This window comes from Eleginops maclovinus, chromosome 2 (genome assembly GCF_036324505.1).
Source record: "Eleginops maclovinus isolate JMC-PN-2008 ecotype Puerto Natales chromosome 2, JC_Emac_rtc_rv5, whole genome shotgun sequence".
Classification (NCBI taxonomy): domain Eukaryota; kingdom Metazoa; phylum Chordata; class Actinopteri; order Perciformes; family Eleginopidae; genus Eleginops; species Eleginops maclovinus.
The window spans coordinates 8,876,058-8,892,307 of NC_086350.1; the positions used below are offsets into that span (position 1 = coordinate 8,876,058).

The window sequence follows — 16,250 nt, forward strand, 5'->3', positions numbered from 1 at the left end:
GGGACTGGATATTACATAGGGTCTGTGTATTTTCAGTTTTCACAGGAAATCTAGGAAATCCCTCATTGCTGTAGAAGGGATGTATGCAACAAAAACAACACATTGATGAAATGGCTCGGAATAAAGGACATACCAAATGTTCCAAACTTTTGACATCTGCTCTTACAAAACTGTTATGTAGTGAAATCTGTTTTTTTAAAGGCTTAACAAGACTCACACGCCCACAGCTCTCTGAATCGGCTTGAAAGGGCAGCCTGAACCTTGTGAGCTTAATTTTGTCAATAATATTTTATTCTAAAAGATGTGTGTGAGTTGTTGACCCTGAAAACTAGCAGCCAAACAAATCAGAAAGCGCTTTTAAATGGGAATGTGGAGTGCCTCCTCTTAAACCTTCTCTGATCTTATTAAGTATGAATTATTAGGCTTTTCAGATATAACATGAAGCATGACTCGGCAACTACTGTTCTTATTTCCTGCCCCAGTTTATACGAGTTTAAGATACATTTGACAGAGCAATCGCCTTGTTTTCCAAGCTTGAAAATCAGAGGCGATGGTTGATGACAGCCCAGTGAGGGGTGCATTTATCTAATCTCGTGTGGGAAGGGTTGCTGTGATGTCTCAGTGAAGTGGAGCACATTCAGTCATCTAGAAAAACAAATCCATATTGAGGACACTAAGGACAACACTAAGGTTTAGAGTGCCTCTAAACCTTAGTGTTGTCGTTTTTTTTCGAATTCTAACTATCAATGAGAAACATAAAATTCTTATTATTTGTATTTTGACCTTAGCCCAGAAACTTCAAAAAAAGTCCATTAATAAAAACACAAAGAAATGTTGAGTTGCACACCATCCAACAAAAACTGCACACAGCAACACTGTGAAATATGAAAGGAAAAACTATAACCGGCAAAACATTGACTTTATCCAAAGATAGGTTATAAATGAACACTGAAGCTACATTATTTTGCATTTTCTACTCTTATCATATTTGGGACCTAAAGTAAATTAGGATAGGGTAATGGATACTCAGTAAACTCATACTCTATTCACAGTTAGCATGATTCCTCTTTTGTCCTGTGTACTGGTCTGTTCTCTAGGCATAAGGGTTAGGGTCAATGAGGTATTGTACTGTATATATGATATTGGATAAAGTAACAACAGAAGTTATTGGATATTTAATCTGATAGATTCAAGAAAACCAATCAATGTCTTCCATAACATTGAAGCCAAAACCTTACTAAGATATAGCCCATCAAAATGTTCTATCTTACCCCTGTTTCCAGAGACAAACCAATGAATGTGCTCGCTTTTCTTTTCTGTTAGTCTATAAATGTCTCCTCCATAATATTTGCCACTCTTGTTTCTGGTCTTACAGTATCCCTGTGTCTGGGCTCCATTTCCTCCCCACTTTCACAGTTGGTGTTTTAGTTAGTGTACAGAATAAATCTTTCACCTCTGTCAGCTCCATTCTCGGTTCAAGACAAACGCTGCTCTGTCAGGCAGTTTAACACCCTTTTATTCCAGACAAAATACACTGCTGCTGATTATACAAGACTTTTTGTATTCACAGACTCGAGTCTCTCCCTTTTCTACTTTTGATATGGGGTATTTACAGTATAAGGGTCACACTGGATGAGAGAACAGCTCTGTTTATAATCAAGTAACCTTTGTTTCAGTGGCAGGAATGTGATGTTATGGAGAAATTGAACACAAAAATATAATATTGCGCCAGACATGGGACAATGTGAGAATTCGTGTCAAGATTATCCTGGCTAAAATCATTTCAATCTACAATATGATTTAGATAATCATCCAAATATTCTTAAAACATCCGTCAATCCATTAAACATTCTACAAATCATGTGATCGCATCACAGAAATGAAAAACAACCTATTTGGTCAGAAACAAACAACCTCTTGAATAAGGAAATCATGATGTAAACCACTGCATGAATGAAGGATATAACATTAAGTGAGTCTTTTGTTTTCTTTTTTCCGTGCGTGTTGAGCTTGCTATCACAGTTATTTGTACCGATTTGTTCTTGTTGTTGTTTTTCAGAATTGTCAGAAGATAAAAAGCATTTTTCTTGTTCAATCCCATTTTCGCAAACACAACTTTATGTGAAATAGCTGTGACAGCCGTTAACTGATACAACATGCGAATCTATGCATTAGTAGATTACGAGTTTAAACCTCTTATGTAATGCCGATTATTTGATGCCGTCTGCTATGTTAACAGTAATGAATAGTTAGTGCAACAGAAAGCTTTTAGTCCGCAAAACGTTTTAAATCTCCCTCTATTAGTAATAAAAGTTAAAGGGGCCCTAATATGCTCATTTTGAGGTTCATATTTGTGTTTTGTGCCTATACTGTGACATTTCATGCTTTAATGTTCAAGAAGTGCTTTGTTTTTTCTCATTTTCAGCACTTCTTTTCACCCTCTGTCTGAAACTAGGGCCTAGTTTGCTCTGATTGGTTAGCTGGCCAGCTCTGATGTAATTGGTCAACCTCTTAGAGAAGTCCCACCCCTTAACCTATCACAAACAATGTGTTGAAGCACAAGCCACTATAAGCACAATTGTTACATAGTGATGTCACTATGATACCGAATTAAACAAAGGAGTCCAATGGAGGTGTTTCAGGCAGGAAAGGTGTGTGTGTGTGTGTGTGTGTGTGTGTGTGTGTGTGTGTGTGTGTGTGTGTGTGTGTGTGTGTGTGTGTGTGTGTGTGTGTGTGTGTGTGTGTGTGTGTGTGTGTGTGTGTGTGTGTGTGTGTGTGTGTGTGTGTGTGTGTGTGTGTGTGTGTGTGTGTGTGTGTGTGTGTGTGTGTGTGTGTGTGTGAGAAACTCCCTCTGGAGGGAACTTTCGGATTTGAGCCTTTGCAGTCCATTTACATGCACAAAAATCAATTTGACACACTACAGGAATACCCCAAAAAGCGAAATAGCTCCCCTTTTAATGAACTTTCAGATAGCTACATTTTGATTGATGGTTACCGAGAGTAGTGGATAGTTGTAAATGGAACCATGTCATACACTCTGAGGCAAAAACTGGAAAAGAAAATGTTTCTAAAGGTTCCATTGGTTCTTTACATTGATCTTATCTCAGGCAGGCTCAGTCATTCATGATCAGATATGTATTTTTTTCTTCTGCAGAGCCTATAGTAAGGAACGGTCGTCCTCCGTCCGCCCACAGTGTCCACTCCTTCCTGCACCAGTACACGGGCTCCTTTAAAAAGCCGCCGCTGCGACGGCCTCAGAGCGTCATCGGAGGAGGTCTGGGCTCTCTCATGGTAATGCCTCGCAACGGCAGCCGCCTCGGTAAGAAAACACATACACGTTAACTTATTCAATATCTTATTCAAACACACACACACACACACACACACACACACACACACACACACACACACACACACACACACACACACACACACACACACACACACACACACACACACACACACACACACACAATCACGCTGTGATCGCTTTTTATATTCTTTTCTTTGACTTTCAACAGAGGTTCAGCTCAGAAAATGTGTCATTTAGTGGACTCTGTATGAAAGTTGTGGTTAAATTTAATTCCGTTTCTTAATGAGTAAAACCGCTAGATTAAAATCCACATGGAAGATAAAACTGCATGTAAAATCATTTTATTTTATTATTTGTACATTTCTACTGTGTCAGCTGAGCCTCACACACAGCGATATGTTATGTGCTCAAACAAACCTTTGCCAGAGGCATATATTAGTACAGACACGTACATAAGTAGCAGTACAATCCTTCCTGTGTTACATCCAGTCAAACAATAAGCCATTTGTTAAGAAATGTGTCTAAAAATAATGTGTTTGAACACTGCCATCAAACCAGCGACCAGTGACTTTGCAACCAGATCCAATATTCAAATTCTCAACACTGCCTAATATAAGCAAAAGACCTGGAGGAAATGGAGTTTGTTTAGGTATTGGGAGATTACAGTGTGATGTGTAGACTGTCTTGTAATGCCCTGTGGCAAAGAAAAAAATTCAATCTATCTGTCAAACTTTTTAAACCTGATACACTTGCTGTGTTAATCTTCCTTTCAACACAACCAGAACTATCATAAGAACAGAGGCGCTCGTAAAAGTGTCCAAGAGTGTGTTCTCTTTTCCTGTCCAGTGTTGCGCCCTGCCCTGTTTCCACTAACCCGCTCCATCTGTCAAACTCAAACTCTTATCCCTTATGCTCCAGATATCGTCCATGAGAACCTGAAGATGGGGTCCGACGGGGAGAGTGACCAGGCATCAGGGACTTCCTCCGATGAGGTGCAGTCGCCCACGGGTGTGTGTCTTCGTAACAGAGGGAACAGACGCATCTCTGCAGAGGTAGGGATTGTTTCTTTGTGTGTTTGGGTGCAATTTATCCCTGGAAACCTTTTTCTTCAAATGATGGATATCTTGTGGAGGATATGAATCACTACTTTTAATGTGTTACGTTTGTAAAATAAGTGATGACACATTTATTCGTCCTGGGTCGTACCTGGCTTGGCTGTTCTGAGGCATTCACTGGGAAGTAAATGAAGCGGAGTGTTTGATAATGGTCCTTTTACTCGGCAGGAATTGCTATTTAATGATGTGTGCATTGCAGCACTGTGCTGTAACTCAGCGTAGGCAGATTATGAAAGTGTGTCAGGAACACGCTCAGCTGCCCACAAAATCTGAGAAGCGCGCACACACACACACACACACACACACACACACACACACACACACACACACACACACACACACACACACACACACACACACACACACACACACACACACACACACGCTATGACTCTACATGTAATGTACTGCTGAACATACTTTTAAAATCTGATTAATGCACTTTCACTATTGGTAGCACCAACCCCCTTTCTTAGTTTCTCCCTCTCTCTCCACACACACACACACACACACACACACACACACACACACACACACACACACACACACACACAAGCACACACAGAGAGACACAGAGTTTACAGATTGTTTCATTCCTCTGGTGGTTATATAATGTCAACTCATTACGGAAAGACTTTTCTCTCGCTGCGAGTATTATTGTTTGTTCTCTAAGAGGGATTTCATTTCGCCACAAGCAGCTATTGAATCCAGGGCGTGATTATTCAGCGCAGCATTGTTATTATTCCAATTTCATAAAGTTCAAACATCTGAGAACAAAAGCAAGCCTCTGTAGAGATAGAGTGATGTCTTGCACCACAAAATGCTAAGTTTTTATTGAGTAGATAATATGGCAAGACAGGTGTGCACACAAATGCACACCTGTTGATGCTTCCTTCATTTGTCAAGTGTTTAACAAAGCTTGGTCTCTTCAATCCAACTTAATGGCCACTAATGGGATTTAAGGATGTACAACTGACCTTCCAGCCTCATAGTGAAAGTGATCAAGAACATTACTTCCTGCCTGTTCTATTTTCTTTTCTTTTTTATTACGCTTAACATTTTCAGAAGTAATTACAGAAGAGGAATAGAAATATAATAATATTTTGGTAGTGCTGTTTTACACATTGCAAATAGGAGATGGGAGTACTCTCAAAATATAGTGAGGTACTATATTTATATAGTTAAAAACTCTCAAATAAAGCGAAATTATGACCAATTTAAAGCTTTGGTTTGAGATTAGAGAAGCAAGCAATTACAACTTCATTTATATCATGGGTATATATAAACCCTGTCCAACTATGGCAACTCTTGTCCTTGAAGGTAAAGTGAAATAAACACCCTTCAGGCCTCCTTTATCTCAAGACAGTGTGTTTGAATTGTTTCCTTTAGATGGAATGACATGTTATTTATCAGAGTATTTTCTGTCGAGATGTTGCTTTTTTTCTTCCATAGTTTTTCAATAAATATATTTCAAAAACATATCCTAAATTCAACAATCAACCCAAGTTTGTTTATTGTAAAAATAATCAGCAATAATAAGCGGAAACATAATTGTCTCTTTTTTATTTTTTTACTTCACTGTTCGTGTGTTTTGCTCTGTGGTTGACGTTGACATCCTGCCAGTGCACCACATGTTGCACAGTACCTGCTGGGTGATCATGCGAGGAACCATCTTGTGATTGAAGAACACACACTTCCCCTCCCTCTGACATGCTTTATTGGCCCGTTTGATTGCAGGACCTCTGGGGGTTTTACGAGCAGATACAAATAGCAAACCAAACATGCAAGGCTGCACCAAAAGAAAAACTTTAAACTTGTGGTTAAGCAGCTAACTCCATTTAAAGCAACCCACACACAGAGACACGACACATCATCTCTAGCTGTGCATTGACAGAGTGTTCAAGAAGCGGTCCACCCCCACTTCCTGTGACTGTTTCCCAAGAAGAGGGTTAGTTGGACAGAAACACATAGAAAAGTTCTCAGACTTTTATACTAACAAACAAACAAAGCAGCGTGATTGATGGCGCTGTAGCTGACTTTCTGAACATACAGTATATCACCATTATCTGTGGTTAAATGCAACTTTTTATGTTGTGGTGATTTTTTTCCTGTGGTGTTTTACCTTCACACCAACATAATAACAGTAGGACAGTCAGTTTGTTGCCGTGGTAACGTTTTTTATATGTTGGAGTAACTTAGCAACAGTTGTCTGGCTGTGTTAATAGGGAATGGACCTGCACAGCTAACAAATTAGTATAACTTTTTTACTTTCAACTTTTTGAACACGATCGGTAGGCGCTGTTGTCTCACTGATTGTAACAGCCACTCAAATGACATGTGAAAAAACTAAAATAAGTCCATGGGATCACATTTACACTGTACTATTGATACTAACATGGACATTTAGCAAACATCAGCAAGAGATGCCAGATTGCAGAGAATTGAGAATATTTGATAGACGTACATATACTGATGGATTAACTCTGTGTGATAAGTCAACGTTTTGTTGGCATTCAGTTAGCACAACATCAGCCATGCTACCTGTGTCTGTATGATTCAATAGTTGTCATTAAACCTGTAGATTTGAAGGTCATGTATCCATCCATTTATAAACTCGAAACAAGCCTCCATTTTTTTATACTTTTAAATTGCAGATGGTTGTAGACATTAACTCGAAACACCAGAGAGGCACCGACATCAGTAATCAGTCCGTTCTTCTATGAATTGAATTCAAAGTGCAGAGGTCGTTAAGTCACTTTTTTTTAAATCTCGTTTGTTTCACCTCTTTTTCTATTTGTAAGAACATTTATATTTTGCACATACTTTATTCATTTCGGATGCAAAACAGCTGAGAGTTGACCAGGGAAAAGTGATCCAATAGCTACATCACTGTGTCTTCATTCTTTGCCTGATGTGCTCAAGTGACATTCAGGTGAGAAGGAGTGGGGAAGAGGAAATCCCACCGTCTGTGTTCAGGTGGAGGACCGTAGGTCTCTCACTGGAGAGAAAGCAGTGCTGTTTCGGGATTACACCACAAGGATTACAGTAATACGCTCCAGATGGGCCCCTGTTCTGAGAGATTAGGATGGGTTGATTGGACAACTGTTGGCATGGGCGGGGTGCAGAGTGGCTCCGGGGACGAGACACCAATCCTGACTCAATCTGGAAACTACAAACTGAAAGTAATTTCCTTCAAAAATACAGATACCAGTACATCAATGCAGCGTAGCAGTTATTTGCATGACTTGAGATGTTGATTTTTATATGCATTTAGATCTGAAACGATTAGACAGAAGTTAATATACAGCCATTTTAATAAATAATATCATAATAATAATAATAATCATTTTTGCTAATATTAGAATTGGCTGTTTTTCTTTGTCTTATTTGATAATAAACATATTATTTTTAGGTTTTGGGATGTTGATTGGACAATAAGCAATTTGAAGAGGTAAAGTTGGGTTTCAAGAACCTATAATTGTAAACATTCAAAGATACAGTATGTCCCACTTATTAATATCTTCCTATAACCTTAGGTCTGAATCTGTCCACCATAGGCAACAAATTAGGCGAATTCCTCGTACATGTTGACCTACTTGGCAATAAACCTGATTCAGAGTCACTGTTGTGGTTTAGAAGGTAAGGCTTTGGGGTCAGTCACCTTGGGTTACAGATTTATCCAGGAGCTGGTTGTTGAAATGTGGAGGGTTCAAAGTTGCATATTGTTTTGTTATGGTGAGGGAGGGGATGTTACTTAGTGTCCAGTGTTACCTCAGAGGGAGTGGAAGATTTAAAGCAGCAAAGAGAGAGAGAGAGAGAGGCCGGATTAACAGTAATCTAACAAATGGAGGAAATGCATGATGGGATGAATCCAGGCGTTGCATTGTGAGCGTGTTTGATTTTTATGTAACAAGTCATAAGGATCATGCTTCAGTTCTTTGTTGCTCTGGGAATGAAAGTCTTGCATTGCTCTACAGTAGGTCTTTATCAAGCACACAAGTCTGCTACACAAACTGTGTAGCCGCATGCTGCTACACGTATGCATACACACACATTTACACACACACTGGCCTCTCTGTTGACCAGTGAGGCCTAAAGCTGGCCGCTTATTACAGTTTCTACTTGTTTACTCTGGGTTTCCGCCATTTTGTTGGTATTTATTCAGAGTTTACGCTGTTTGCTGAGGGTTAACTCCTGTTTTTTCATGGTTTAACAGCAAGTTGACACTGTTTTTAAATGAGGTGTGTGTGTGTGTGTGTGTGTGTGTGTGTGTGTGTGTGTCTGCAGGACCTGAACAAACGTCTGTCCCTGCCGGCCGACATCCGGATACCTGACGGCTACCTGGAGAAGCTGCAGCTGAGCAGCCCGCCCTTCGACCAGCCGCTGAGCCGACGCTCCCGCAGAGCATCACTGGTGAGACCGAGGGAGGAAACTGGGTTAGGAACAATGTGGTCAAATGGATAGTAAACACAATGGAAATCTTATTCAATTTTTAAACTCTTATGATCCCACTGAACACTTTCTGCTCAGTGTCTCAACACCAGACAAAGTTAGTGACTAGCGGAGCATTGAGTAGCTGAAGAGCCACATATTTTTCTCTGGAGTTTATGGACACTGTAATCAAATCTAAAATGAACATCTATATTCGACTTCCAGTCATCAACGTAAGTACAACTTGAGACCACCTCCCCTTTTATTTATCTATCTCTGGATTAACATTGTCAACTTCTGGAATTATAAAGAGGCTCATTTTTCGATGTAGTTTCATGGACAATAATCGAAAGTGCATAGGTGCATCATATGTGTTTTTGTTCAGATATAACTGAGCTATGACTCCGAGGATGAATGCCATTTCAAATTAGAATTTTGGAGTTTAGCGTTCATGTTGCATCTTTGAACTTTATGTCACAGAAGCTGCTGATAACGTTAACTGTGTTGGTAAAAGGTCAAAATCACAAGTCCAAACTGAAGAACAATAACCCACTTTCTGTTCTTATCCTCCCGTCCTTTTCACCTTCTCATATTTATCAGTCGAGGATTGCCTTACCTGTTCTGTTTATTAGATACCTGACAAATCAGAGTACTTCTGCCTGCCTATTGACTGTCAACAAGGCCTGAAATGGTGGATAGCACCCAAAGAATGTCACGCTTGAAATATATCAATCTTTCATGTCAGATATTCCTTGTATAATCCAACATTTATCTTATCTAACTATGTGCAGGTAAAATCTGGATCTGCACCTAAGCTCATAGCCCAAACTGGGAGATAAATGTAGAGAATTAAAGACTACAATGCTTCCCTGTGATATTTAAAAATAAAACTCAAGTGCTGATGCCTCCGAACTCTGCTTATGTAAATGTGCCGTAGTTGCTGCCCCCTTCTAAAAGAGAGTGCAGTTCAAATTTGAGAATCAGCAGTGGAGGAGAGCTGGGCAGAATCAGAGGCAGCATAAAGATAGCTGTGAGAGATATGTTTTATTTAAAGGCACCTAGAAACGGAAGCAAGAGAGCTCACGCCTTCCTCTGCTGTCAGATCTCGTCCTCTCGGCCTGTCCTGTGTTCATATTGAACTCGAGCATTCAGGGTGTCAGCAGCTTCAATAATTAGCTTGTGGTTTTACTTTGAAAGCACATCTGACAAAAGCAGAACAGAGGAGAAATATGAGCACTGCCTCGCCCAGTCCACTGCATTTGCATACACGCCTGCTCCCCTGCAGAGTTGTTTATAAAACACTGAAAGGCTTTGGTCAATTTGTTTTCCACCCGGAAATCTCCACTCATCTGGCTCTGGCCTTCATGCTTTAAAGAGGGTCAGGTTATGCTGAGGAAGGGTTCGTTTTTATGCTCTGAGTTAATGGCCAATGTTTCCTAATGACTCAAGATGACCTCAGATTTCCACTTCCCTTTTATAATTAATATTGCATCTTTATTTATAAATAGTTTGCTATTTCCTATATTTTATTTTCCTAAAGCGTAATAATGTTGCAACCAATTAATGTTCTTTTTCAATGAATCTCCAGATTATTTCTTGACTATTGAGTGTTTGATTAATCTATACAATGTCAGAAAATAGTCCCACAGCCAAATGCAATGTCTTATGCTAGCTTTTTTTGACAAGTTACAATCTAAAACATAGATATATTCAGCTTTACATTTCACATTTTTAAGAAAAGCATTAAATCAAACATTGGAGAAGATTTAAAAGACAGTTGCCAATGCATGTTTTGTCAATTGTTCAGTTGATTAATTGACTAATTACTAGAGCTCTAAAGCACATTAGGGTTTCCCATTGTGTCACAAACATGCTTAATAAATTACGTTGGCCTTCCCTTTCCTATACACAAACACATCGTAGAAGCCAAAAGCCAGCAGTCGTTTGTCGGAGGAGATTATCTGTGACGGTGGTTGGGGGGTGTGTGACCTCTTTACTCCCCCCCCTGTTGCTGCGAGGCCGTCATAAGGATTTGCCGTAGTGTCAGTAAGCTTGTCAGTGCTAATCAAGATGCCACCCTCATTAATGCCTCTTGTCCCTTTCTCTTCTGCAGTCAGAAATTGGGTTTGGGAAGCTGGAGACCTACATCAAACTGGACAAACTGGGGGAGGTACGTGAGCGTGTGTGTTTACCTTCCCCACAGGTGCTGATGTTCTCATAGAGTTAAACAAAGGTATAGAGTTTGCTTTAGCCCCTGACAGCCTGACTCACCTCCCTGTCTTCCTGTCCTCCAGGGCACGTACGCTACTGTCTTCAAGGGGAGGAGTAAACTGACGGACAACCTCGTGGCACTGAAGGAAATCAGATTGGAGCACGAGGAGGGGGCGCCATGCACCGCTATCAGAGAAGGTATGAAAGTTCAGTGTTGCACAAAGACTACAATACATTACCCCCAATAATGATAAATCACTAGGACTATGTCACTCTTTTCTCTGGGATCTTGCAATTTCCTGCATACAGAGCTTTATTATATAAAAACAAAGTCCAGATATGCAAAGAATTTAAGGTATTCTTTCATATTAATTTGACTTTTGTGGAGGTATAACTCTCAAAAGTCTTGCATTTGAAATAAAAAAGACCGCCAAGTATACAAAAGCATTTCATTTGGATACGGTAAGGAAAAGTATTGGCAGTATAGTTTGAAGTTTTGACGAGTTGTCTATGTTTCAACACATGCTGTTAATTCGTTCTGGCAGAAAAACAACAAATCCCCTAAATCCCCAGATTTGGCCAGACAACACCGGTCACTAGTGTTGTAACGCAAAATATTTAAACCAGGATGTTGCACAATAAAAAAAATGTTACAGAAATGCGTGAATATGCCGATTACCTCCATGTGGGGTAAGTTCGGAGAAATAATATGACAAACCTCTAGTTAATTACAGAAGGTCTTTCAGGAGAGTCATGTCTTAAATCTGTGTCCCTTCCTTGTGACTTAGTAGACTACATTTATGAAGTCAGAGACATTTGTGTCTATGTAAATAAATCTCACTTTTCCTGATCGTTGTAAACTCAGAGACATCAAGAGTCACATACGGAGCAAAACATGGTTAACAGTTCAGATAAAAGAAAAAAGGTGTAAATACATTTCCTCTGTTTTCTCTTTCTTTTGCTGTAGTGTCATTACTGAAGGACCTGAAACACGCCAACATAGTGACGCTGCATGATATCATCCACACAGAGAAATCACTCACACTGGTCTTCGAGTACCTGGTGAGACCCTCACTTCCTGCACGACTCGCATGTTATTCTGTGCACTGATTAACTCAAAGGAATACATTATCCATCATAACTATTCATGACCCTCTGCAGAGTTGAGGATGATAATGTAGGAGCAAAATAGTTGCTATGCTTTTGTCCTTAACTGTATATGCTTCTAACACCCTCCCTCTCTCTCTCTATCGCTCTCTCTCTCTCTCTCTCTCTCTTTTCTCTTTCTTCTTCTCTCTCTCTCTCTTCTCTTTCTTCTTCTCTCCCCCTCTCTCTCTTTTGTGTAGGACAAAGACTTGAAGCAGTACATGGATGACTGCGGGAACATCCTGAGCATGCAGAATGTCAAGGTGAGTCTCTGCAGGCGGCCTGCTGGCCAACTTAATGAAATGCCATGACTTTGTTGTTGCTTACATCGATGCATGAAACACTATTAGTGTGCCCCCTGGTGGTGGAGCAGAGGCACTGAAGGGAAAAGGGACATTTGTTTTAATAACCTTACTTTTCCACAAAATTGTAATGTGTTTCTGTGCATTTTGTAGCTTTAAATATACGAGTTAAGAAAACAATACTTGAACTTCATATTAAAAGTAAACCTTGGCTGTTAGAAAGGAGCATATGTAAATATTATGTTTCTAAAAGCAAGAGTCCAGAATTCCTTGAGATTATTCTTCTAATTAAGTCTAATTTTTCATATTTGGGTGAAATTGGATTTAATGTAGCATCAATATTTATTCAGCACCACTTTTTAAAACTGATTTTACTGATATGATGATAGTTGCTAATCTAGAATATATCTCCCCCCAGATTTTCCTGTATCAGATCCTGCGAGGCCTGGCGTACTGTCACAAACGGAAAGTTCTCCACAGAGACCTGAAGCCCCAAAATCTGCTCATCAACGACAGAGGAGAACTCAAACTGGCTGACTTTGGTAAAAAAAAACTTGAAAAACTACTTAGACCAATCTGTTTGAGATTAAAAATGTTATGCCGATGGATTATCTGCAATTTGGATGTTTAAAAAAAACCTTCTTTTTAAAAAATGTTAAACTGAATTTATCTATAATTTACAAAAACTGCTTAGAACAATTGAGAAATTGATTAATCTTTTGGAAAGCCACACTTCAGTTTGTACTCAACGTGCCTCTTGGATCTGTTTTTTTTATTTCTCATATTTCTGCTCCACAGGCCTGGCGAGGGCCAAATCAGTGCCTACTAAAACATACTCTAACGAGGTGGTGACTCTTTGGTATCGGCCCCCCGACGTGCTGCTGGGCTCCTCTGAGTACTCCACGCAGATCGACATGTGGTGAGTGGGCCGCACTCAACGGGGATGCTTACAACTGTTATAAGACACGTTTTATAACTCTCTGTATGTCCATATGACAGGGATGGGGAAAAGCAAGTGTGATCCTCAAGAAGAAAGATTTAGAGTTTTCTTTTCCCGTCGGTGTGGAATTAGCGCTGCTGTTTGGATCTTCTTTTGAAAAGTTGATGCTTTTATGTTGAGCAACGTATGAAGTGCAGCAGCAGACCAGTGTCCTAAGCTTCAGTAAAAACACTTTGATGTGGCAAATTGTTGTAAACGACTGAACAAGCTGTTTGTGAAATTAACGCATGAATTCAAATGACCCCGCTTTCTAAACTTAATCCGGCCTTTGATTTTTCCTTCGTTGCACAAAGTGAAGTTGGCCATATAATGTACGACTCATGGAGTTGGATCAAAAAAAACTGCTGTTGTATAAGCACAGATGACCTGTTGGAAAGATTAGTGATAGATCTTCAGTCGGATATCTTTTCATGACCTGATCCCACCTCTCTGTCTTCCTCTCAGGGGTGTGGGCTGCATATTCTATGAGATGGCTGCCGGCAGGCCCCTGTTCCCAGGCTCCACGGTGGAGGACGAGCTGCACCTCATCTTCAGGCTGCTAGGTCGGTGCTGCCCCCTGCTGACCGGGGACCACTCATACTTTTAATATGAGCTTTTAATCGCATTAATCCTGGCATGCAGCCCCTGTGGCAGCGCGAAAAGCCCCTCCAGCTGCCACTGTAACACCTGACTAACAGTGTCGATTGAATTTCCCTCAACAGGCACTCCCACGGAGGACAGCTGGCCCGGGATATCCTCGATGGACGAGTTCAAGTCCTACAAGTTCCCCAAGTACAAAATCCAGCCCCTCATTAACCACGCACCCAGGTGAGAATTACACCTTAAATGTCCACTTTGTCTTCCAAAATATGTACTGTCTATTTGTTTTACATCAGATTTACCGCTCTGCCGCTTATTTAATCTCACATCAGATATTTCTATAGCATTTCTAATGTTTTTTAACACTCGTCCTCACTTCTCCTGTTAGCCCGGTAATCATTGAGGATGGAAGTGAGCAAATGTTTCTAAACAGACCCAGGTACGAGAGGAGTTATTGCATGTAGAGCTTTTCAGATTTTAGAGATGTAGTAATTTAGGTTTTGTTTAGTTAGCAGTGTGTGCTCTTTGTCACTTCCTGTAAGGAAATCCTGTGGAATTGTTGACTGTGTTTCCTTCCTTACACTCGCCAGCATCTGTGAGTCACCCCCACCTCCACTGACCTCTGTCTCTCTCCCCCCCTCCCTGTCCATCTCCCCCCTGTAGGTTGGACACTGATGGCATCGACTTGCTGATGTCATTCCTAAAAGTGAGTATCTCTAATTCTGCCAGACATGCCTGCAATGTTAAAAGCAGTGTGACACATTCAGCAGCTATGTTAGCGCAGTATTTTTGGACAGAAGTAAATCAAGGAGCAACAACACATTGCTGACCTCCTTTATTTTTTAATAACTGTGTCTTTCTCTCGCTACCCCGATTTTCAGTATGAATCGAAAAAGAGGATCTCTGCTGATGAAGCAATGAGACAGCCGTACTTCAGGAGCCTGGGGCCACGTGTGCACACACTGCCAGAGAGTGAGTAATGAAACACCGTAATGCAGACTTGGCAGGCTACGAGTTGAAGGATATTGCAGTGAACAGAGAGGATAAGTTACAGCCTCATGACAAAGAAACTATTTTCTTGGCAAGACGTGATTTCTGTAGCACTGACTGCCTCTTTGTGTCGGACAGGCATATCCATATTCACACTGAAGGAGGTCCAGTTGCAGAGAGATCCCGGCTACCGGAACTCATCATACCCTGAGTCAGGTGAGGGATGAATCATGGATGAGCACTTTGATTGCTTTTGTATTCACTCTGAATCAGAGGTTTTAATGATGCGCCTCCCTGGGGGGGGCCAAGGGAGAGTTGAAGGGGGTGCTTGAGGCTAAAACACTGCATGAGCAGGAAGAGACAGCTGCATGCTAGGGTTTTAAAAACAACAGGAAGTGAGTTTTTGCATTTAGGCCTGTTCATGAATTTGGCAAAAAGTTTTGGCAGTGCCTGTGCCCCACCTTATGGAGGCAATTAAGGTAATTGAACTAGTTATAATATAACAAATATGCATTTTCCTTCTAAAAATTAACTCTTTACAGGCAAAGAGTGTTTACAGTGAGTCAGACTTATGAAGATGAAGATGAAGATTCAACTTTATTGTCATTGCACAGAGTACAAGTACTAGGACAACGAAATGCGGTCTCTGCATTTGACCCATCCTAGTGTTAGGAGCAGTGGGCTGCCATTATGTACGGCGCCCGGGGAGCAGTGTAGGTAACCAGTGTCTTGCTCAGGGACACCACGGTGGCACTTGGTCTTTCGGGGACTTGAACTGGTGAGCTTCCAGTTCCCAGGCCAAGCCCCTATGGACTTCGCCACCACCGCCCTTTACTTACAGGATACTGAGGACTTCTTTTTTGCTGACTTCCAGTCTTAAATCCACTTAGAAATAATAGAAAACTGCTATAGTAACTGTAATAACTATAGTAACTGCTCCTTTAAGTAGCTTTCTTCTGCATCAAATAAACCCATTGACTCTGGTCTATAAATACATGGTCACATTGCATACAGGAATTGGTAATACTTAATTAATGACACTGTTAATGTCACCTATTTGCCAGAATGTATCAACAACAACAAAAAAGGGAAAATGAGGCCTGTGTTAGGGCTGGGCAATATATCCAAATTGCGACATGAGAATACACATTTTCTTAGACTTT

The 16,250-nt window shown here is 40.5% G+C and overlaps 1 protein-coding gene across 2 annotated transcripts in view; it reads left to right on the forward strand.

Annotated features, from left to right (window-relative positions):
- Nucleotides 1–16,250, forward strand: part of LOC134874807 (cyclin-dependent kinase 17-like) — a 31,635-nt gene that overhangs the window by 13,643 nt on the left and 1,742 nt on the right. Inside the window, exons 3-17 of one of the 2 annotated variants that reach the window (XM_063899020.1) lie at nt 3,155–3,319; nt 4,232–4,365; nt 8,716–8,841; nt 10,973–11,029; nt 11,154–11,268; nt 12,038–12,132; nt 12,417–12,479; nt 12,937–13,060; nt 13,317–13,437; nt 13,963–14,060; nt 14,220–14,325; nt 14,486–14,536; nt 14,761–14,803; nt 14,979–15,069; nt 15,226–15,303. In XM_063899020.1, coding sequence (XP_063755090.1) covers nt 3,155–3,319; nt 4,232–4,365; nt 8,716–8,841; nt 10,973–11,029; nt 11,154–11,268; nt 12,038–12,132; nt 12,417–12,479; nt 12,937–13,060; nt 13,317–13,437; nt 13,963–14,060; nt 14,220–14,325; nt 14,486–14,536; nt 14,761–14,803; nt 14,979–15,069; nt 15,226–15,303 — 1,467 coding nt within the window. The remainder of the gene's footprint in view (nt 1–3,154; nt 3,320–4,231; nt 4,366–8,715; nt 8,842–10,972; nt 11,030–11,153; nt 11,269–12,037; nt 12,133–12,416; nt 12,480–12,936; nt 13,061–13,316; nt 13,438–13,962; nt 14,061–14,219; nt 14,326–14,485; nt 14,537–14,760; nt 14,804–14,978; nt 15,070–15,225; nt 15,304–16,250) is intronic. The other variant, XM_063899028.1, reaches the window with a different exon arrangement.